The following is a 24,165-nucleotide window of genomic DNA, read 5'->3' as shown; positions in this document are numbered from 1 at the left end:
GGTCCAACCTGCAATTTTCCAGTACTAATAAGATCATCTTTTTTGGTTGTCTTTTATCTATCTGCCAGGCTTAAATAAACAAGTGCTAGATAATTTGCCTGTTGTTAACATACGTCCCCACCATGTCCTCCAAAGGGTAAGAAATATAAGCAAGACTATAGAAGTATACAAGAATAACCAGATGCACAAAACAGTGTGAAGATAATGTGCATGATAGCCCAGGGGTTGGGGGCGGGGGGAGAAGAAACACACTTTCAACTCTGTTTGCATCTCAAAACATTTATTTAGAAGCTAACATTGCAGTTGACATCTGTATTTTCCCTCTACCTTGTGGTACTGTGCAAAGGTGAGAATTAGCAGTAGCTAAACAAGCTGTTGAGATTGAATAAAGAAACTTGCTTTGAGGTACTGACAACTAGTAGGGGAACTTGGCCTTGGTAAGAAGGCAAAAATATATAAATATATCCACTCTAAATATCACAAAAACCATTTAACACTAAATTCAGGTGGGGCAACAGTCAACATCAGGTAAACTGCAGACAAGAGCCATTTTAACGCTGCTGTAAATTTTCCAGGTTACTTTATCTGACTCTGCTGCCAGTACGAATACAGAAGCGCTGCAGTGGTTGCTTTAAGGGCTGTGCACAGGAACATGTCAGGGGGGAGCTCTTATTCATCCCACGCTCTCATCTACTGCTACACGTTGCTCAGAGCAGCCACACCAGGAAGAACTTTACCTGCACAGCGTAAGAGAGACAAACACATATAAAGATGATGCATCATGGAACATCTTTTAACACATTTATAAAGAATCTATAAAGGATGGTACATGGAAACTGGCTTTGGCTGACATTTTCATGACTGCCTTATATCAGGCAGGTGTCTTTGCTGTACTTTTTTTTGGCATCTGCTAAAAACATTCTTGTTTAGACAAGCCTGTCCAGATGCTCAGAAAGTTGATGTGTATTTTAACCTGTCTTCAGTCTATTGTTATTTTAATGTGGAAGGTTTTAAATGGGGAAAAAATTGTTGATAATTGTTTTTATTTTTTTGTAAACAGCCTTCAGATTTTTGACTTTTTTTTATAGTCAAGCGATATTTAAATTTTATGGCATAAAATATAGTTTATTTTTAATAATTTATTTTAGAGTCTCTGTACCCCACCTTTCCTTCAGATTGGAGACTTGCAGTGTGTGTGTGTGTGTGTGTGTGTGTGTGTGTGTGTGTGTGTGTGTTTTGGTGGTCAAGGAATCACATACCCCTGCACCTTTGGAAGCTTTAAGCAACATCACAGGAGTCTTCATAGGACCAAGGTGAAACTGCCACGCTCCCTTGTTATTTTAGTTATCGATAGATATTTGCTATGATGTTGCTATGAGATTATTTTCATGATGGTTGATTTTGGGACATATTTTTTGTGGTTGTAGATCTGCGCATGATTCTTTTTGTGAAAGGGCAGCATACAAATAATAGTATTATACATGACAGGGGGCCCAATGTCATTCTTCCCTGCCTCCGTCTCACTCTTGGGAATCCCCCTCCCAGGCCACACACCTACACTCCTCTGCTTCAAAACCCTCCTTCAGAGTTTTTGCCTGACTTTAATGTATCTTTGAGCTCTGATAATGCAGTCTGTTTTCTTGGAAGGAGGATAGAAAGGGGTCTCTCTCTCTCTCTCTCTCTGTGTGTGTGTGTAGAGCAACTAGCCTAAGGCACAGAAGCAAAATTTCTATGAATATCTCCACCCAGTTTTGCCCCAGGTGCTGCCCATGATTTCCATGTGGCCCTTGGAAAGCTGTCCAGGAGAATGCAGCTCTTGAGCTGAACAAAAGACCCAGAACACATATGAGTGTTTTTTTTTAATGAAAAGGAAAAATACCCACACATTGAATTCTGCCCAGAAATTAATTGGTACCCAATAAAGGTTAACAGAGATGTTACATCTACAAAGCCTGAAACCCATCAGCAGTCTAAAGCTGCAATCCTAATCCCCACATAGTTCAACAGGATTTACTTCTGAGTAGATGTAGTTAGGATCGTGCCATAATTCTGCCAACACTTTCACCTTTCTACTAAAATAGGTTTAAAAGCTTAATTGACAGGTGCTTTCACATAGAACCAGAAACAGTTCTTTTCAGAACAGCGGAGTAATCCAGTGCCAGACTTCTCAGAGGTAAACCTCTTTTAATTCAATTAAACATATTCCCAGATAAATATGCTTGGGGCTGCATCTTAAAACCCTAAGATTATTTTATTTTTTCTCTGAATTTCTGATACACATCTTGCACTGTGCAACTTAGTTATTATCATTAAGTTTGCTGCTGGGGTATTAGTCAGGATTGTGAAAAACTTTAAATGCTGATCTGTATAGAAAGCACAGTCACAGTCCTGAAGGTGGACAGATAATAAAGTATTAAAATTGCCTCAAGTGCTGAAAGCTCTCCATGAGCACCCTCTGAGTAAGCTTTTAAAGAGGCCTATTATCATTCTGGGGCAGGCTGGGGGTAAGAATGAGGCAGCAGTAGCCGGTCTAAAAGCCACAGTGAGATTTTGAGCAAGGCCTTTTGACAAACTCAGGTCACTGCTATCATTTATTGCCTTTCTATCCCCTCTGTCCTCCATGGTTCTCCTCCCTCTCCATTTTATCCTCACAACCACCCTGTGAGGTAGGTTACACTCACTTTTATCTTATTTACAATGAATACAGACACACACGACTCCCTCTCCATGGTACATTGTGAAATTTGGCTTTCCAAATGGCCTTAAGTACTCTATTTACCTAAGTCTCCTCCAGATATACTGCACTGCTTTTTTGTATTTGTAAAACCCATTATTTTTATTGTATTGCTTGATGTACTCCAATACAAAATTATTTTTTAAACGAATTCTGCAATCTGTGACTTTTTATCCAATTCCTTTCTCCCCAATCTGAAGCTGCCTAACAATTCTTCTACAGTTAAGGAAAAGGAGTTTGGTGCAATTTAAAACTCTGAAGTTTAGTGCCACTTAGCAAAGCCTACATTTCCCAAAATGTCTTCCTTTGGTGTGTATACCATTGCAGGTCTCCTTTTATTGGTCTGCATTTTTTCCTTTCTCCACTACTTCCTAGGCAACAGAAACAAAGCCCTTTCAGAACATAACTTTTGGTAACAACAGCTGACGAGTCCAGTGCCGCCTCTTTCTTTTTTAGGGGGAAGGCACTAGGGTTTGGAAAATGTACATGTATTAAGAAACAGCTAATTACCAGAGGAAGCTCCCAAGAGTCATTCATGAAACAACAGCACCCACAAAAAACTTCCATTGACAATGCTGATTGAACACTGAGTAAATCGACACGGGACAGTAATCCAGCTCAGTGGTGAACCATCTGCTTTGCATGGAAAAGGCCCCATGTTTGATCCCCCAGTGGCATCTCCAGGTGGGGCTGGGATCTTGGGGAGCCACTGCCAGTGAGTGTAAACATTGCTAAGATGGATCAAGGGTCTGACTCAATATAAAGCAATTTTCTAAACTGTTTCTATTATAGACAGCTCTTTTAAAGAGCTGCAAATATGAGGGCAACTCTTTAGTCCTGGAATTACGAGCCTGGTGAAAGAGTAGGCAATGAATTTGGTTAAGTGCATAAGCCTTTTTTTGGCGGCGGCGGGGGGGGCACATAGTAAACATTAGTTTCACCCCTTTGTTTAGTCAAGGCATGTGGCCAGAAATGATGTCCTGCGTCTGGGTTTTATGGAGGCCTCAGTCCGAGCGCTTGAGAGATGTAGACCTTTTTCTGGTCACCATCAAATATACTGTTATGCAAAAGTGCAGCTGTCATGAAAATGGTCCCTATGTGGGGTCTGCTGGAACCATCACAGGCACCAGCTACTCTACTTGTCTTGCCCCACGTCCCTGCTCAAGAACCTTAGGAGGAGCTGCTCATCCTGCTCTCTCTTGCTTTCAAGTCTTTCACTGGGAATAATCTGCTGCCTTTTTGTCAGGAAAATGAATGGATCAATACTTTTGAAATATTAAGATTTATTTTTATTGTATTGTATATGCATTTGTATTGTATTTGCATTATTTTATATTATTGTATTTGTATGCATCTGTTTATTCTTGAGAGCCTTTGGGCTGAAAGGGGAGGTTGGGTGGCCATCTGTCATGGATGCTTTAGCTGAGATTCCTGCATTGCAGGGGATTGGATTAGATGACTCTTGAGGTCCCTTCCAACTTTACAATTCTAAAGAAACAAACAGTAGTATAACATGACATTGATTTTCTTTAGCCACCTGGCCCTGGTCTTTGAAGAGTAATCATGTGTGTGGATAGTTGTAAGCATGACCTAGGTACAAAAAAGCATACAAACAAAATTAATCCCCTGGACATCTTTAAGGAAGAGGGAGGAAAACACACACTACCTTCTAGGAGTTCCAAGCTGGCACCACCTCCAGTACTAACATGACTAACTTTATCCTCGGTGTTCCATTTGGCACAGCATGTAGCAGTGTCTCCACCACCTGTTCAAGAAAACACAGTCAAGGAACCTGAAAATGGTTTTGGAAGCATAATTTGGAAGCTTAACTGCGAGGTCGCCTTACCCCATACACTGGCATGGTGATAGGTGCCACATAATACTTTTTGCATTTGTAAGAAACTGGTATTTTAGTGTGGCAGGACCTATACTTTGGAACTCCCTGCCTATAGACATCAGGCAGGAGCCATTGCCATACTCTTTTTGGCGCCTGCCAAAAATGCCAAGTTCACCTGTGGAACTTATGGGCAGGGCTGCTGCAATAAACAGGTGTGCAAGCCTTTGGGAAGCATAAAAGCAAGAGGGCATCAGAGGGAAGGAAAGAGGGACAGAGGCCAGAGTTGCCTGGAGCACCCCTGACTATCATTAAAGGCACCCCAGGGGCACACTGGCTGAAAACCACTGCACCAAAGGGATTGCTGGGGTGTGTGCTAAGAGGCAAGGGGGTCATTGGAGATTAAAATGACTATGAGACTTTGAAAGGCTGGTATCACTGGAGCATTTTCATCAGTTAAATAGTTTTAGTTGGATTCTGAATAAATGCACAATTAATTTTTACTATTTTGAATTCCATTGTTACTATCTTTGTCATTGGGTTGTAGAAACTGCTTTTCTGAATAATGTTTAATCAGTTAGGGTAGGACAGGGGGTACTGGGGATGAGTTTGTGAAACCAAGGGGGCAGTGGCCCCAAAATGTTTGGGAACCACTGGCTTAAAAGCTCGGTCCCAGAGTCTGACCATGTATAAGGCAACTTCTTATGCCCTTCTTATGAAGAGAAAATAAATAAATCAAGTATTCCAAAAGACTGAAAAACTATTCATTTGAACTGGAGAAGAAGACGAATGGTGGCTCTTACCAATGATGGTGATGGTGCCTTTGGATGTAACTTCCACAACTTTATCCATCACAGCTTTAGTTCCTTTAGAAAACTTGTCCCACTCAAAGACACCAACTGGACCGTTCCATACAATCAGCTTGGCCCTGCCCACTGCTTCCACAAACAGTTTAACACTTTCAGGACCACAATCCAAACCCTAGGATCAAAAAGAGGAGGGTGGTAGCTGTTCAGCCATTGCACCAGAAAGATCAAACAAGTAGAAGAGCTCCTCAACCCACCCACCCCAACCTCTCCCCAGTCTTTAAGCCAGAATTCTCCATGTGGGTCCCTTTGATGCTTTCGACTGCAACTCCCATCAACCCTATGCTATCTGGAGATGATGGGAGCTGCAATCCAAAACATCTGCAGGAAATCAAGAGTTAAACCTACCATCCATCCATCAGGTATCCCAGAGGCCACAGTGGCTTCTCCAGTGTTAGCATTCTCATCAAATTTATCTGCAGTGACGAAGTCAACAGGCAAAGTGATGCGTACACCATTCTTCTCTGCTTTAGCCATCAGGTCCTTGACTATTTTTGATCCTTCTTCATCATACAGAGAGTTGCCAATCTGGAAGCAGAAGACAATGCACTATGTAGCTATCTACAGATGTTTGTGTAGACTGCTACAAAGCAAATCAGAATCTCGAAAGCAAGGTATTTTTTATTATTAAATCCAAGTAACATCAACAGATAATATAGGTATGTTAAAGAAACTGTAACTAACAGAGGACAGAGAATTAATGCAACCTCTTAACTGCTGCCAGGATTATTATTTGCCAGAAGGGGGCAGGGCGGGGGGAAAGATATCAAGAAAAGCAACCCTGAGGAAATTTATAACTAAAACCTAGGACCTAGTACTATTATTATTTATTAAATTTGTATACTGACACCTGTAAATCTCAGGGCGGTTCACAACATAAAGCTACAACATGAAACCCACAAAATACTTTAAAAATATAAGAAAAAAACAAAAATCCCCCCTACCATAACACATTTAAAAGAGCATTAGATGTCAATCAGCCAAAGGTCTGGGTGAAGAGGAATATTTTTGCCTGGTGCCTGAAGTATAACTGAAGGCACATAGTAAGTAAGCATGGTTAAGCTTACATAGTGAAAACCAAAGAAGGCAGGTAACAAACAAATGTCTTCATAGAGAAATGAAGTCTTTTTATAATGTACTAGAATAATAAAGAACAGGATAATGTAAATCCTTTTGTGTTACTTGAAACCTTGTGATATTAATTTATTGTGTTAAGACTTTGTAATGAAAATCTTTTTTTCACTACAAAGTCTTAACATAATAAATTAAATAAATCCAAATTATGTTTAGTTCTAGAAATCTCTTTCTACTTCTATTTGGCATTTGTTGGTATACTTTATTATGTTAGGTAAAGTCGTGGCCGACTGTGGGGTTGTGGCGCCCATCTCGCTTTATTGGCCGAGGGAGCCTGCGTACAGCTTCTGGGTCATGTGGCCAGCATGACTAAGCCGCTTCTGGTGAACCAGAGCAGTGCACGGAAACGCCGTTTACCTTCCCACCAGAGCGGTACCTATTTATCTACTTGCACTTTTGACATGCTTTAGAACTGCTAGGTTGGCAGGAGCAGGGACTGAGCAATGGGAGCTCACCCCGTGGCGGGGATTCGAACTGCCGACCTTCTGATTGGCAATCCTAGGCTCTGTGGTTTAACCCACAGCGCCACCCGCATCCCATAACTTTATTATGTTAAATATATATAAATAAGAAAACACCAGATAAACTACATGAAGCTGCAGGAAAAACATTTTCAGCTTGTCCTCCGAGCGTTTAAGTTACAGCCAACAGCCATAGATTTTACCAGCAGCCTAGCCTGCCCCCAAATCCAATGTCCTGTTATACATGATTTATTTTGCTCATGAATTTGCATCCAGATCTGTTTAGCAAATTTTAAGCCATAGAATGCAGTTCAAAAACTATTGTCAATTAAGATTGCACATATGGAACAGTCTTCCCCAAGCTTGTGTTCTCTGGAAGTTTCAAACTATAATTCCCATCAGCCTCAGCCATCACAGCCATATGATGCTGGGGCGGATGAGAGTTGCAGTCCACAACACATGGAAGACACCAGCTTGGGGAAAGGTTATAAAGAAACAGTCAAGGAAACATAATCAGCATCTTTATCACCGAAATTATATATAGCAGACACTGCAGGTTGCATACCTTCATGTTTTTGAGCACTTTAAGGAAGGTAAAAGCCATTCCACCACCGATAATCATCTCATTGACTTGATCCAGCAGGTTTTTGATCAGCTGAATCTTATCCTGAACTTTAGCACTGATGAACAGAGAGAGGTTAGGGGAAGAAAAAAAAATGTGAGTTGATGCACCACTTTATTAGCAGGGTTGTAGACAAGCCTACTATTGCCAAGTTTCACTTGTTATCAGTACCTAATACAGAAAAATAAATAGAGAGAACAAATACATAATTATTGATCAATGAGGAAGTCACATGTATTGATACATATGCATGATAATCTAATAATTCTCTTAAAGCAAAAAAGGGGATAAAGTTACAACTGTTAGAAGCCCACTCTCCACCCCTGCCTGGGGAAAAAATCAAGGTTTGGCTAATGATTTGAATGTGTATCTATAAACACTAGAACTACAGGAGGTATCCAACATTTATTAAATATGTGGTATGGTTGGACTCTTGTTCCAACTTCTTCCACTGCATTGGATGTTACTAGGATTTCATCTCATTTTACAGAAGCATGAAGCAATTTAACTCAAAGCGAAACAGGAAAAGTTGCAGCAAAGTGGGAAGGAAAATACCCAGGGTCTCCAAAGCTGGCCACTCTAGTGTGCTGCTCCCTACCCCCCCCCCAAAAAAAACGGATTCTGAACAAGGCACTGTCTTGTTTTTATTGATTGTATGTAAGCCACTCTGGGAACCTTTTTGGCTGAAAATGCTCTAAATAGTTATTTCTAAAAGACATTATGCACTACAATCATACCTTGGTTTTCGAACAGAATGTGTTCCAAAAATCTATTTGACTTCCGAAGAATTCAGAAACCAAGGCGCAGCTTCCGACTGGCTTCCAATTGTGCAGGTGTGTCGGAAACAACAGTGGAAGCTGCATTGGATGTTTGGCTTCCAAAAAAAGTTTGAAAACCGGAACACTCACTTCCAGGTTTCGATCGTTCAGGAGCCGAAACGCAAGAGTACCAAGCCGTTCAACAAGTACCAAGGTACAACTGTACTGGTAGCACTGGTTAATAGGAACACAGGAAATGACTAGCATGGATTCATTAATGTCAGAGTAGTCATATTCACTGGTCAATCTAGCAAAGTATACTCTCCAAGGACTGGCAGGAATTCTCCAGGATTTCAAACAGCGTTCTCTCTCAGCCCTACTTGGAGATGATAGGGACTAGACTGGACTTTTATTATGCAAAGCAAGTGCTCTATAAATTATTGAATTTATCACCCATCTTCTCACCAGCTGGTTTCATTTGACACCCACAATAATGGGCTGACCAAATGTAGTGTCTACAATCCTACCTCCGTTCGACTTCCAAAAAGTTCGGAAGCCAAGGCGTAGCTTCTGATTGGTTTCCGATTGTGCAGACATGCTGGAAACAATAGTGGAAGCCACACTGAATGTTCGGCTTCCAAAAAAAACCCAGTTACTTCCTGTTTTTGATCATTCGGGAGCCAGAATGTTTGATTCCCAAGGCGTTCAGGAGCCAAGGTACAACTGTACACACTGCAGTTTTAGGTAAGAGATTAAAACAGCACACCTACTGTTTTTAACATTATGAATTGAGTTGGCACAACATGTTTAAAACTGGGGGAAGCAGGCTTGCTCCCAACCTCTGCGTTTTGGACTACAAGTCCCATCATTCCCAGTCAGCACAGGGAAGGCTGGCCTTTGGAAACGCCATTGAGAAATTTAATGGACTTCTGGTAGCAGCAGCACAGCAAATGAACAGAGATTGGTCAAGTCAAGAGCTGCAAGGATACTGTGTTCCCTATTATTCATGGTTGCATGCTTGCCCCCACAGGGGGGCCTTTGCTCAGCGTCAAAAGCTTGCTTTGTTTTTGCAGGGAAGAAAGGAACAGAAAGATTTTGCCATCAAAGCAGCTCAGGTCTTTGTACTTTATCATACACATTTGAAAGCTGTAATTGGGGCAATCAGGAAGATTCAAAGCAGTGCACAATAAGAATGAAATCTTAATTGCAATGCAGTCCTTGAGATTTGCATGAGGATTATGATTTTGTATAACTACATTTGTGACAATCTGCATTCTTAAAAAAACAAAACCCTGAAAAATGCTTTTAAAAACCCTAATTTCATTTTTCTAAGCAAAGCGGGGGGGGGGGGGGTATTCCAGACAAAAACAGCATTTTAGGCTTAACATATAGAATTCTGGCATCTGACCGCATGTTCTGAGACTGTACATCTACATCTACATCATCAAACTATGCCTCTTGGAAGCTGTAGGAGCTGACATGTATCCAGCTACAGTTCCTCATAGTTGCATAACGACAGGCAGTGTCAATTTACACACAGCACTGCTGAATAAGGACTATGTTTGTACTTTAAACTTTGGTGGAAAGGTCAGCCACAGGCAGACACACAGACATGCTGATTTGGCCCATGACACAATATGCACTGACTGTACTCTACACTTTTATGTACTCTATTATGAACTGGTTTGAAAATGCCTTATTTATAGCCATATCAGAGAAACTGACCCACCAACTTCAGGTTCTTGGAGGAGATGTGGGCCCATTTTTGTAGTTTAACAACACATTCAGGCAAATCTTATCCAAATGTGATTTCATGTGGTGTAGTTCTTGATTACAATACATGAGTTTCTGATCTGCTGTGTCTTATCTTGGAATACTGCCATATTGCCTTTTTTGCACAAATTCTTTTAATATTTTCTCCTTATCTTATACCTAATCATGCTCAAATGTTTTTTCTTACCACCACCCCCCTTTGTTGGATTGTTGGGGCTACTTCAGGCTTGTTTGTTACACATTTAATAAAATTTAAAAATATTATTTTTTAAAAGAATTACTGAAATAGACATAGTGTTGAAAATATGGAAGGTAAAACTATTTGCACAGTAAACCAATTAGTTGCAAGTTTACATAAAGGTAGAAGCAAACAACAATATAGGCAAATATATTTTGTCCTTACCCTCCCAGAATTGCTAGGAAGGGTCGCTCTGGTTTCTCTAGAGCTCTTGCAAAATACTCCAGTTCTTTCTTCATCAGGAAACCAGCAGCTTTGTGGGGCAGATTGACACCTACCATGGAACTGTTACATCGGAGAGAAAATATACAAATCAGCCAATAAAAATGAGTTCCACTGTTGTTTTTGATGCTATATGTATGGATGCTACAAAACCCTTCAAGTCTACAACTGTGCAAATATTTAGCAACAAATAAATAACTGTGTAAAAGGCATGTTACTTCAGAAGTCCACATAAAAAAATTGTTTTGTTAACAAATAAAAGTGCAGACATAAAACACAAAGATACACCGCAGAAGCCTTCTCCACCTTGTGAACTCCATCACTATTGAGAATAAAGGTTCTATATAGTCTTAAATGAGCCAGGCATTTGCATATACTGGTGGCACTGTGTGACCTCAGAAATTAAACCATGCCTTGTATCATAAAAATAGTTGAGCTCTTCCATCTAGATACTTTTAGGTTATGAGATAACAAAAGTCCAGATATTTTTTTCTGATCTAACAGGCACATGATCTGCAGATTCTGTAAGGAACTTTTTTAAAAAAACATTTTCAATATGGAATACCCATTTTATGCTACTGGGTGAAATTCTGGGAAAAGGGAAGTGAAAAGATCCATCACCAGAGTTTTGCTTTGTTAAATGAAGAGTGGTTTTTTAGAGGCTGCATGGCAAAACCTGAAAGTTATTTCTGCAACTTGACAAAGGATATAGATTTAAAACATGTGCATGACAGAAACACACTTCTCATACCTTGGCAAACTTAGTTTTCAAAACCGAATCAAGGAGTATCCAAGGCCTATGGCAGTCAAAATTTTCCATCCCACTGGGTGTCAATGTAATGCAGCTGCTTAGTAGAATATACAACTCAGCAGTCTGAGTAAAACTGAGCCCATATAAAGCTGTTTTCAGTGCATAAAGCAAACAATACTACATTGTTAATAAAGCAAATATCACTGTGTATTTCATAAAAGATTGAAAGGATTCTGTGATAATGGTGAGAATCCAAACCTAAAGTTCTGTGGAATGGGTGCTGTTACAGGTGCCACATAATTCTCTGTGTTGTAAGTGTGGCAAAAACCTATACCCTGGTACTCCCTGCCTACTCATATCAGGCAGGTACCTTCGCTATACTCTTTCCAGCTCATCTTAAAAACATTGTATTGTATTGAACTTTATTACGGCCATTGGCCCATCACACGACAGTTTCCCATTTTTGTTTAGGTGAGCCCATCTAGTCCTGCAGAAGTTACATGTGTTTCAATCTGTTTTTAGTTTATTATTTACCTGTTTTTACTGTCTTTTATTGATAATGTTAATGCGTTTTTCTTTGTAAAGCCCTTTGTAAAGCACTTTGTTAAAAGCCAGTCTCTGAAACAGATAGAAGCCCAGCCATGACAAAATAAAAGTCAGAGGCTTACATACCTGTGAGCTCTGTGTGCAGTTCCAAAAGCATCATTGATATAAACATCTCCAAGTTTAGAAAGTGACACTCTGAAAGCATCAACCTTTGCTTGATCAGCCTTGATCTGGGAAGAGAAAGAGAATTAAAAACTCACCAGTTTTAGTTACTTTATCAATGGGCATTAGAAGCCACCAAATCACTGTTTAAATAGAATTGTTAAGAGCTTTTCCTGGGCAGGGTAGGGAACCTTTCCATCCAGTAATCACAACAGTTGATCTCCTGGTATAAGATGTATTTTAAATGCCTCTGAGCACACATGTAAACTCTCATCTTGACAGCAGTATTTAAAAAATGGAAAGTGAATGCAGTACATACGAAAAGTACAAAAAAATAAGGAAGACAGGTGAGTTTTAAGCTTCATTAAAATGCCATCATCATTAAGCACTTCTGTACAGGTTGTTTCATTTATTTTATGTAGCAAACTTTATACAGGTTGACTGCAATGAAACCTCAAAACAGTTCACTAGGAGAATGGGCCACATTTCTGTGCCGTTTCTGAACTATGTACAGAAGAACAGCTCATCATATTGCTTCCACCACAAGGTGGTTCTCATTCAATGCAAAGATCAGAGCTCTTCTCTTTTCTAGGCTAGTGAAAGCCATTCTGGAAGGGGTGCAGATTCTACTCTGATAAATGTTCATTATAAAAAAATTAAGAGAGGATGTGACTCCCCTTCTGCCTCTTGAAAGAGCAAAACAGTTTATTAATGAATCAGAATGAATGCACACAGTATTTTTGCAACTTAAACATCATCATCATCATCATCATCATCATCAACAACACAATCACATTTTGAACTAGTCAAAGGCAAATAGACTCTGCCTGCTAACTCTCCCATTAAAAACAGGGCAAAGCTCTTAAAGTCTTATGTGACTCAGTATCTCAAGGACCACCTCTCTCCATATGAACCGATTTGGACCTTGCAATGATAATCTGAAGCCCTTTTTAGGTGCCCCCTCCAGAGGAGGTTCAGAGGGTGGCAACATGAGAACAGGCCTTTTCAGTGGTGGCTCTGTGCTTGTGGGATGCTCTCCCTGAGACTTGTCTGGCACCATAACATAAAAGGTAAAGGGACCCCTGACCATTAGGTCCAGTTGTGACTGACTCTGGGGCCGTGGCACTCATCTCGCTTTATTGGCTGAGGTAGCCGACGTACAGCTTCTGGGTCATGTGGCCAGCATGACTAAGCCGCTTCTGGTGAACCAGAGCAGCGCACAGAAAAGCTGTTTACCTTCCCGCCAGAGCGGTACCTATTTATCTACTTGCACTTTGACGTGCTTTCGAAATGCTAGCTTCACGCATAAAAAGTTTTTCTTTTCTGGCTTTTAATTATGTATGGCCTCCTTCAGAGAGTGGGATGTTTTAATCTTGCCTTTTAAAAATAGGATTGTCTTCTAGATTTTTCTTGGTTTTTTCTTTTATGCTGGTCTCAAAGTAGGTGCTATGCTTTTGAGTTATCTTGTTAAGCAACCAATTAGTTAAACAAACAAACAAACAAACAAACAAACAAACAAACAAACTCTCTTCAGCCTTCTTGGCCAACAACACACTGAGAAGCAGTGTGGTGTAGTGGTTAGACTAGGAACTGGGATACCTGGGTTCAATTCCCTACTAGCCTAGCCTACCTCACAACATTGTTACAGGGATTAAATGAGCTCCTTGGAGAAAAAGGTGGGATATAAATGAAACAAACAAACAAACAAACAAACAAATATCCAGTATGGCTTTGGTTGAGTTGTGCAGTTCAACCTGCCAAAGCCTCTGCTCATATGGCAGTGGAGGTAGGGATCTTAAAAATAATCCTGTTTCAAGACTCGGAAGCAGCAGGAAACACTGCCAACTAACAGTTGCATATAGGCAGTACAGATCTGTAGCATTCCTCTAACCTTGAGGAGGGGAAAAAATCTATTATTATTATTGGTTTAAACTAATACAATCAATTGCTGCTTCATCTCCTCAGCTGATCAGCTTTATGTACTTAGTTTAACTGTCTCTACTACAGCCAGTGGCAGCTAGCAGAATAGGAAGTATGTGCAATCCATTCTCCTTTAGCTCCTGATTAAGTCACCAGCACAGCACATAGGCGCAACACATCTTAAGTGTTTGCTGCAGCATTTCTAAGGCATCTGCCGTTTATTCAGCTCAGGCTTGTTGAGGCAGCCACCTTTCCTGTTGCTTCTCCAAGGTAACATACTAAAGCAGGCAAACAATGAGAAACAAGCCATACTTAAAGTGCACAACAAGAGCAAATACTTAGCTTTTCTGTAATTTAAGATGGAAATCCTCTCAAAAGATGAATTGCACCCAAATGGGCAATTCCAAATATTCTACATTCACTGAGGATTATTCCTCCTGATAAGTAGTTCTATAACTTATTTTATGCTGTTCACAACACAAACTTTTTTCTTAATATTGGCAGCATAGAAAATTTTGCAAGTAAATAATTACATTTCAGTGATACAGGCAATACTATCCCAATATTTCAAGAATAGAAGAGAGGTAGACAACAAAAAGGGAAGCCAGGGTCTTAAGAAAAAAATGGGACCATGGGAACAAGTGTTAAAAGTGTAAATGCAAGGTAACTTGACAGTTACTTTCGACTGGAGATGAGGACGAAAGGATTGTGCCAAGAGGCTGAAGCTGGAATCTCTAAATTCAAGCTCTTCATCTTGAGAAGTTAATTTGCATGTGCTTTTATAGCACAGTGTGGTGTTCTGTATCAACCTAAAAAAGGACACTGTACTATATATCACTGTGGCTGCATCGAAAAGGAGCCAAGACTCAAGTCTTAATAGGGTCAGAGGTGCTAAGAAAAGAAACCAAATGGTCATGGCGACCTTCATTAAAATGTCAAGAGGTATGGATACCCAAGCGGCTGCCCAAGCAGAGTGTGGCATCTGGATTCAAAGGTTTTGCCAGTCCCAGTTAACAGGGTTCAAAAAGCCTATGAACAAATCACAGCATTAACTGAGCGGAGAAGGGAAACATGCTTCTCACATGCTCTTGCTGAAGATATTTCCTGCAAAAACATACCCATAAACCTGTGTTTCCCAAACCATTTCAGACCGCCAACCCTATGGTTCCAGTAACTCCCCACCCTAACCTATAAAAAGCAGTACTCAAAATAGTGGTTTGCACAACCCACTAAGGAAGAGAATCACCCAGTAACATTCAAAACGGTAACAATTAATTGCACATGTATTTAAAATCCAATTAAAATTATTTAGTGTAGTTAATTCAAATTGATGATCTTGATCCAGTGATACTAGTTATTTCAAAGTCTGATAGTCATTTATACCTCCAGCAGTCCACTGCCTATTAGCACCCCCACCCCAAGTACCATCCACTTTGGGTAAAAGGTAAAGGTAAAGGGACCCCTGACCATTAGGTCCAGTCGTGATCGACTCTGGGGTTGCGGCGCTCATCTCGCTTTATTGGCCGAGGGAGCCAGCGTACAGCTTCTGGGTCATGTGGCCAGCATGACTAAGCCGCTTCTGGTGAACCAGAGCAGCGCACAGAAACACCGTTTACCTTCCCGCTGGAGCAGTACCTATTTATCTACTTGCACTTTGACGTGCTTTCGAACTGCTAGATTGCCAGGAGCAGGGACTGAGCAACGGGAGCTCACCCCATCGCGGGGATTTGAATCGCCGACCTTCTGATCGGCAAGTCCTGGGCTCTGTGGTTTAACCCACAGCGCCACCCGCTTTGGGTACCACAGCCTTAAACAGTGATTTTAGTTATTTAGCCAGCATTCTTCCTTCATTCTCTGGGCACAAGATGGTTAATCAGCACTCATGCACTGCTCTATACTTATATGCATATCATCAATCTCCTGTGAATTATTTACATATCAGGCTTAAACGCTCAGCTGAGCATCTCTTCATGCTAGTTGCTACAAGTTGTCTTTGTAACCATATCAAGGAAAAGGGTTACAGATAATAGATAATAGATTGCTTGTGTGGGGGCAACTCCAAGCGGGTGGTTGGTATACATATGCTTTGGTGTATGCATGTCACTCCCTGAACATAACCCCTGCATAAAAGGAATGATACCTATATTGGTGCAAATAAAACCATATATCCCAAGGACACCACAGTCACTGCTGCCTTCATTCCAAGAAAATTGAACCTTGGAGAATCACCTAGAACCCCTGGATTCTCTCACCACTTGGGAGATTGGGGTGGCATGTATCAATTTCTAACTCTAACGCCATCTGAGAGCATGAACTATTAGTAACTTTGTGGAAACATCTACATGAGAGTGGCACAATTTAAGCACCCAGAAGTGATGCAGTAGAGAAAGCAGAACACAAGACGTCTCACCTTGTTCCCTGAAGCATCCTTTCCCTTCCCTTCCTCTTCTACATGGAATCGGAGGTTTTCCAGAAGAATGACTGAGCCAGTTGCAGGATTAGCGCAAGCAGCTTCCACCTCTGCACCCACGCACTCATTCAGGAACATGACATCCCTGGAGACAATTCCCAGATAAATGTATAGCCTCAGTTTACCAATTATAAGAATGCTTCACAACAAATTATCATTCAAAGCACCTCTTTCTAGTCAGTCTGTAATGTCATCGTGCCATACCTGCTTAGCAAAGCTTTGAGCTCTGCTGCTACTGGTTTCAAGGAGTATTTGTCCGGCATAGGAACCCCATCAGGCCGGCCCAGGTGACTCATCAGCACCACAGACTTGGCTCCATTGTCTAAGCAATGCTTGATGCTTGGGACAGCTGCCTTGATTCTGCAACGAAAATAGAAGAACAGAAGGTTCCCACAGCAGTTCCTGCGGCATCTAAGCTACATCAACAGATCATGGTTTTAAATGAGAGATTATGCACATCAGCTACAGAATCAAGGGTTATTAGAATCAGGAAGTAATAGATCCCATTAACCTCTTCATTCCTACCTCACCAAGGTAGAAATATTCTCCCTCATCAGCTGCTATACCACACTAACTGCTCCCTACAATACAAACTGCCTTGGTCACTATCACTTTACCATGTATGGGACTGTAACAAATGTTTCACTAGTCCTGTTAAAGATGGATCAGTTTGATACCATTAAAATCTTTGCAGCCATTAACTTGCTTGGTGCACAGACTATCCGTTTGGTGCAATAACTACTCAAAATGCAGAAAGGCTGAATATACAAGTCGAAATAATATATAGCCCCTTTTGGGTGGTTGTGTTAAAAAGAAAATGCTGTGGCAATGCCTAGTTAGCTACTCTGGAATGAATGTTCTGCAGCGGATAAGTGTTTTTTATCCTCATTCTCAATAAAATAATTTCTAATCCTGTTTTAAAATATCAATCCAGAGAAAAAGAGGCACATCCAACAGTTACAGAGGTCAGTAGGGCTTCTTGCTACTAGAACCACAGCCTGCAAGAGGGGACCTGCTTCAAGCGAGACAGGTCGCAGAGCTCCTAAGTACAGATCCTGCCTCAAGTTTTTCTCCCTGTTTGGCCCTGTCTTGCCCCTTTCTTTCCTCCCGGCCAACAGAAGGCAAAACAATACACCAGCAGTGGTCAAATTCAAAAAGGTGTGTGGAGAGGCCTCTCCTAAAGTACAATGCAAGTGTGAGCTGCTAGGAGACCAATGGTCTCGAACACACCTCTCCTGCTCAAGCCCCCTCAAGCCTAGCACAGCATTAGCAGGAAACATGAAGCTGGTATGATGAGCTGCCTTTAATCAGAGGCAATCTTGATATCAACTTTGACTAGCAGTAGATTCAAATAGAAAGCTGCCTTATACAAAGCCAGCCAACTGGTACATCTAATTCAGTATTGTCTACGCTAACTAGCAGCAACTCTCCAGGATTGTAGGAAGGGAGTCTCTCCCAACCCCACTTGGAGATACCGTTCAGGTATGAACCTGGGAACTTCTGCTTGCAACGCAGATGCTCTACCACTGAGCTATGGCCCTAAATCTAGCTTGGCAGGACAGAATGAGCCCAAGACATGTTTCACATCATCAGTACCTCAGTATCTTACCTGGAAATATCAGGGCATCAGTCCTGAAACCTCATCTGAGGAAAGTACTTTTTTCTTTTTCTTTCACTGAGTCACAGTCTAGTAGAATCACTAAGCAAGGAATGACTAAGCATATGCCCTACTTGGAATTTGCAGGGGACTCTTACCTTTGGTTGTTGGTTATTTTGTTGTCCTTCATTGGAACATTGAAGTCAACCCTAAAAAAATGGGACAGAAATGTTTCAATGCAAGTTGTTCACACAAACATCATTAATTACTGGACACTGTTGTTAATGTCCCAAAACAGGCAAGATACTAAAAAAGAAGCTGCAGCAAAAGCTGCACTTGGATGGGGTGAGTGGAGAGGGAGAGCTGTCACAGTATTACTGCACTACTCCCTTCCCCTGCTGTGTTGGTTGGTACAGCACTCAAAGGCTCTTAAATCCATGCAGCTTCTCTTCTCTATACCAGGGATATAAATTTCAAAACCAGGGTCCAGTGGTGGAGCATGAGACCATGTGAAGGGAAAAGCCTAACTGTGCTGAATCACTTTGGGTAAACCTGTTGCAAAAAGAAAAAGGCTTGCAAAAGGGTTTTGCAAGAGCTGTTCTGTTTCAGAGGCTTCTTGAGTGAATTAATCCACTTTCAGAGCCAGCATGGCATAATCATCAGTGTGTCTGACTAGGACCTAGGAGACCAGGGCTCAAGTCTCCACTTGGCCATGAAGCTCACTATGTGAGCTTGGGCCAGTCACTCACTCAGTCTAATTCACATTGCGGGATTGTTGTGGGGATAAAATGAGGGGGAGAACCATGTACACAACAAAGAGCTCCTTGGAAAGGAAATTTTGCAAATGAGTAAATCATGCTGAGACAGCTTCAACACTCATGAACAAGGCTATATAAGCCAGCTGTATTTCCTGCTGGAGGCTTCTGCTACTGTTCAACCCCTAGGCAGGCAAAAGTTTAGAATTCATTACTATGTGAATGAGAACACCAGAATGTTGTTGGGCCCCAAGTTCCATCAACTCCAGTTAGCATGGCCAATGATGATGAAGGCTGCAGTCCAACAATACCTGTGGGTATGTCACAGGTTGGCCACCCCTGGCCTAAAACAAAAGTGACCAGTTATGAATATCTAAGTTATCAAGTATTAACAGAGATGCCCTTGACTAGAAAGCAAAGGTTGAATTCAAAGAGAAAGGCAGAGAATAGGAGAAAAATGTTCTAACACCCATTCCATAACCAGGAAGGGTAGGGGTTTGAGAGGCACAAAAGCCACCTAGACACAATACGAGTTTTACAGGCAAGGTAAACACGGAGTGCAATCATATTCAATATCTGTTATAATCCCTTATTTTCCTTCACAAACTGCTTTAGCTATACTGTTGTAAAATAATAATAATCCAGGAAGGATGCAGCATCTGAGGCTTGGCTGTGACTAAAGCAATGGGCTTTTATACAGAAAATCTAGGATCAAGTCACTTATCAAGCTTGTATGATTGCCTTGGGTCAACCTAAATACTCTGGGATTACCATCTGGGATTGCAATTACCATTTAATTATTTATTTAGTAAACTACTGCCCCACTTTTGTGTAAACTACTATTTTAAGTGCTGTATACAATCTCCCTGATCACAGATGCTTGGCAATTCTAGCAAAATGTTATAAAATAAAACTTTTATTAAAAAAGATAATTCTAACAAAACTTTAGGGCTTCCATCACCTGGGATGTCAAAAACAAGCACATAACATTTAGCAAGCATTTGTCTCAAGCATTTAGCAACCATGTACAAGGTTTGGATTTTATAAGAGGCCTGCTTGATTCAGCCAGCACACTGTACAAAACGTAGATTCAATAGCAAACGGTGATTCCAGAAACACTCATCTCACATGCCTACGCAGGGAGATTACTCAGCAAAGGCCCGCATGATGTAGCCTGCCCAACAGACAGAAGAGCAGGAAGAGCCTCAGAAGCCATTTCTACAAAGCATGCTGTGCCCCAAAGCTGAAGGAGACAGGAAGTCATGTTGCATAATACAGCAACTGGCAGAACAGAACACATTACAGTACGATTAACAGGACTAGATTTTGTTTTAAGCAATGTAAGATTTTTAGAATAACATTCCCCAAGTTTTAAAGGCACGAAATAAACGCAGGAGCAAATCATTTCTTTTCTAGATTTCTCCATAAATAACATGCTTTGGTATATAACATTCTGCTATCATTAAGTTAGATGGTAAATGTGGAGGACTGGTGGGAGAATTGGACTGATGGCCACAGTATATAGAGGGTAAGCTTTTATTATGTATTTTGTGTTTTTATTTTGTATTTATATGCTGTGGACTGCCCTGAGATCTTTGGATGAAGGGTGGCATACAAATTGAATAAATAAAATAATAAATAAATAGCTCCATGCTTTTGATGCTCTAGTCATCCAGCTATAAATCAGATGGCAATTTAGAGCACAACACTGAACCAATAGAGAAAATAAATTTCATGCACAAACTAGGGTTATCACCTCGCAGCCAGAATGAAATTCTTTTATCTTTGAAGATCTGGTACCTCAGTTAATGAGGAGGCACAAGCAGAACAGGGGTAAGCAGCTAACTAAAGATGATAAAAGCCAGAGTTTCTCTGCCTGAACTTTGCACCTATGTAGTTGTATCCATTGGCCTGCATAAACACAAACAGGCCATTGAACATCTCTACACAGGGTATCAAGTGGGAGGCCCTGCTCACCAATCTCCTTAGTTTGTGTGCAGCACAAGTGTCTTCACAGTGAATAAAGGTGGAGTCAGTGACCAGACTGCAAGCTGGCAACTATTACCACAATGGAAGATGCTTGGAAAAACAGGGTATGAATGAAAGAATGCCCATGACATTAAGGTCACTTGGTAATGCAAGTCTTTGGGATAGATGTATAAAAAATGTAGAAAAGTGAAAGTGTTCCACTGAAAGTTTCACAAAGGTTTAAGAGAGAAACTGTCACTATCTTCAAGGAAGAAACTGAAATATGAATAACAAAATGAAATGCCTTTGCTTAACCTCAATGACCTTGAAAAAAAAATACTGGAGACTTTTATAATACACATATACAAGGTTTGGAGACAATAAAATACCCACACACATGCGGTATGAGTAGCAAACTATTTCATAACAAATTTTTCATGGCAGTTTAAAGTCTTTTTTTGAGGCTTACAACTCAATACCTGAAATTAAAGTACTTGCCTCAGCTCAAAATTCTGGTTTGACTGACTTCTGCTTTTAATAAGGTAGTACTACAAAGTTTAGATGCAACTGACTTTCCCTCTTCTAATTTTGATTACGCTCTGTAGGCATACAGTTCCTTAGCTTGGATTTTAGACTCCAGCCCCCACCTATGATCTCTTGCCAGGCTTGGAATAGTTTGGCATTTACAACTTTCCCTGTCAATCAAATGCTGGACTAAATGAAAAGCCCTCTTTAATATTAGTTGAAATAAATAGCTTAATTAAAGCACATTTCTGAAATTATAATATACTATGCATGAAAATATAGTTCTATGCAGTTTGCAACACCCAAAGGGATGCTGAAATGAAAATTAAGATCTTGCTTTGAAGTTGTCCTTGGTTTAATTGACTATAGGGAGCTCAGTATTACTTCTGGATAACGGAACCACCTACAACTCCTTTCCTGTGCCTGATAGGAATCACTGCAATTCTCAGAGTCTTATTGCTGAGGGTGGGGTTGAAATTAGTGACACAAGCCAAAGAAGCCAACAAGCTATGAATAAAATATGCACCTGCAAGCGGAAAAAGGTTTACTATGTGCATCCTGTATTAGCAACGTGTATAGTGATTTGTACAGTGATTATTAAGCACTGTTAGTATAAGTTAATACTTTATTTTTAGAAGTCCTACAAAACATAATCACAGTCCAGTTCTCCCGGATTTGGAATCAAATAGCATAATTTTGTCCCCACTGTGTTCAATTATAAGTAACCATGTTCAGAATACACAGCATAAGATGTGTAACATCTTAATTAAAACAGAAACTAGAGTTTTTATGGTTTCCTGATCCTGTGACTTTATGATTAGCACCTAAAAGACAGCGCTTTACTACTTTTCTATACTGTAATGGGTTTATGCTAATCATTCCACAATACTGCTCCTTCCCACGTGGGTAACTATGGGGCTTAAGGCCATTTTGACCCCAAAGTAGATATATGCCATTGCAAAAGGGGGGGGGGGTCTGATACGCCATGTAAATATTCTGTGATGGCTGAAAAGTTCAGCAGCAGATGCAAGTCACTGTGTTGTAGTGTTTGAAGTGTTGCACTAGGTAGGCCTTCTGGCAGGCCAGAGTTGAACTCCCTGCTCAGCCATAAAGAGCACTGGGTGACCTTGAGCCAGTCGCTGCCTCTCGGCCTACCTCGCAGGGTTGTTGGGGGGATAAAATGAGATTAGAGAAAACTACCTAGATCTCTTCGGAGGGGGCTGGGGAAGGTGGGATATAAATACAACTGTTTGTTTCTCCCCCTAACATTATCTGCTTCGCCAGTACTTAATTGAAAGCCTCAGTGAACGTTACCATAAAAATAAACCCAACCCATAACGGTTTATGTTCATTTACGTTCTAATTCTTACATCACTTGCTTTGCCACCACTTAACTGAAAACCTCAATACACATTGCACATATATAAATGCGAAGAGGTAAGCCAACCTCCCCCCCCCCGCCAAACCCTCTTGAAGATGCGTTGCTTTTCCTTCCGCTCCCACCAGCCCACCACACCAGGCTACCCAGTTTTGCACCCAGCCCTGCGGTGCAGGCCTACGACGAAAAAGAAGCAGCGAAAGCAGCTCACCGCATGACCACGCGCTTGCCCTTCACGTCCACTTTGTCCAGGGTGAGTTTGTTGGAGAGAGACATTTTCGCAGCAGGAGCAAACAAACTGCAACCTCTTCCTCGTTCGCCGGCAGCAAGAGAAAGAGGAGGAGGGAGGACGAGCTAGCGCTGTGGTGACCTGAGCGTGTCGACCGGAGCCCCGCCTACCACCGGCTTCGGGATTGGCCGGGCAGCGCCACCCGCGCCGAGGATTGGCTCAGAGGGTCGCATCAATCTCGGAGTGGGTGGGGGAACCGGGGCACCGGCTGGCGGCGCGGTGGTCACGTCTCGCACGCAGCAATGGCTCAGAAAGGGCGGGAAGCCCGTGAGGGGAGAAGAGCGGTTGGGTATCTGGTCCTCCTCGTCGACTGAGGGGACTGGCTGCCCTCGCGGGGTACCCAATGTGTCCCCCCTGCCACGTTATACAAGCACAAACATACACACGTGTATATAATTGAAAGGTTCAGAGAAGAGTGACAGAGGGGAATCGACGGAGGAAGTGTTTCTTCCCTCCTCACACTGGATCTCTGGGACACTCAAGAAAACGATGTGGGGAGAAAAAGAAGCAGCTAAACTCCCTCAGGAGGTAGTGATGGCCACCAACCTGGATGGCTTTAGAAGAGGGTTGGGGAAATAAACGGGGGATAAATAAGTTGTCGGCGGCTACTGGTCACGAAGGAGGCAAGCAATGCTTCTGAATGCCAGTTGCTGAAAGCTGTGCTCAAAGTCCTGCTTGCGGGTTTCCCACAGGCATCCCGTTAGGCAATGGAAGAGGAGTGTACTGTACTAGATGGGCTACTGGCCGGGTCCTTAATTCCCCTCCTCGGAGGGATGAGAGTGGGTTTGGATCTTGGAGCCCCGCACCGAGGTTTGCCACCTTCGTTCCTGCAAAAAGCGGGGCGGTTGGGGAACGGTTTTTGCTGCTGAAGTGACTTCAAAGCGACCCATGACAATTTATTGCAGCCCAAAAGGAGGTCCTCTCTGAATTGTGTCACGCGCGCAGGCGCACACACATACGCATGAATTTGTAAATCTGTCTGCCCTTGGCTACCCAGAGCTTAAATGCATGACCTTTCACACACCTTTTCAAACACATGCATTTGGAGAGGACCCCTAATTTGGCGTGGGGGGAGAGAAAGGCCTGAAATACAAGACAAAACTGTATTAATACAGGATGCAGCATTTTACATTTAAATACAGTTGTGAACAGGATCCGTTCC

General features: G+C 41.6%; 1 protein-coding gene across 1 annotated transcript; it reads right to left on the bottom strand.

Annotated features, from left to right (window-relative positions):
* Nucleotides 1–263: 263 nt before the first annotated feature.
* PGK1 (phosphoglycerate kinase 1) lies at nt 264–23,104 on the bottom strand. Its single transcript, XM_053374447.1, has 11 exons — nt 22,926–23,104; nt 18,247–18,297; nt 16,696–16,851; nt 16,432–16,576; nt 12,066–12,169; nt 10,586–10,705; nt 7,595–7,709; nt 5,783–5,962; nt 5,372–5,549; nt 4,401–4,499; nt 264–737 (listed from the first exon to the last, which is right to left on the bottom strand). The coding sequence occupies exons 1-11, from the start codon at nt 22,988–22,990 to the stop codon at nt 697–699; spliced, it is 1,254 nt and encodes a 417-aa protein (XP_053230422.1). The 5' UTR covers nt 22,991–23,104; the 3' UTR covers nt 264–696.
* Between the last annotated feature and the right edge of the window lie 1,061 nt (nt 23,105–24,165).

The sequence above is a fragment of the Podarcis raffonei genome, chromosome Z, assembly GCF_027172205.1.
Source record: "Podarcis raffonei isolate rPodRaf1 chromosome Z, rPodRaf1.pri, whole genome shotgun sequence".
NCBI classification, from domain to species: domain Eukaryota; kingdom Metazoa; phylum Chordata; class Lepidosauria; order Squamata; family Lacertidae; genus Podarcis; species Podarcis raffonei.
The sequence above is the reverse complement of the archived record's forward strand: the minus strand, read 5'-3'. Positions and strand labels throughout refer to the sequence as shown.

Bases quoted from the DNA above. Each gene is read 5' to 3' on its own strand.
- PGK1 (XM_053374447.1), bottom strand. From the start codon at position 22,990: ATGTCTCTCTCCAACAAACTCACCCTGGACAAAGTGGACGTGAAGGGC. The intron at 5,963-7,594 runs GTATGCAACCTG...TTCTGCTTCCAG, and splicing joins AAGTGCTCAAAAACATGAAG to ATTGGCAACTCTCTGTATGA. The intron at 738-4,400 runs GTAGTGTGTGTT...TACGCTGTGCAG, and splicing joins CAGCTTGGAACTCCTAGAAG to GTAAAGTTCTTCCTGGTGTG.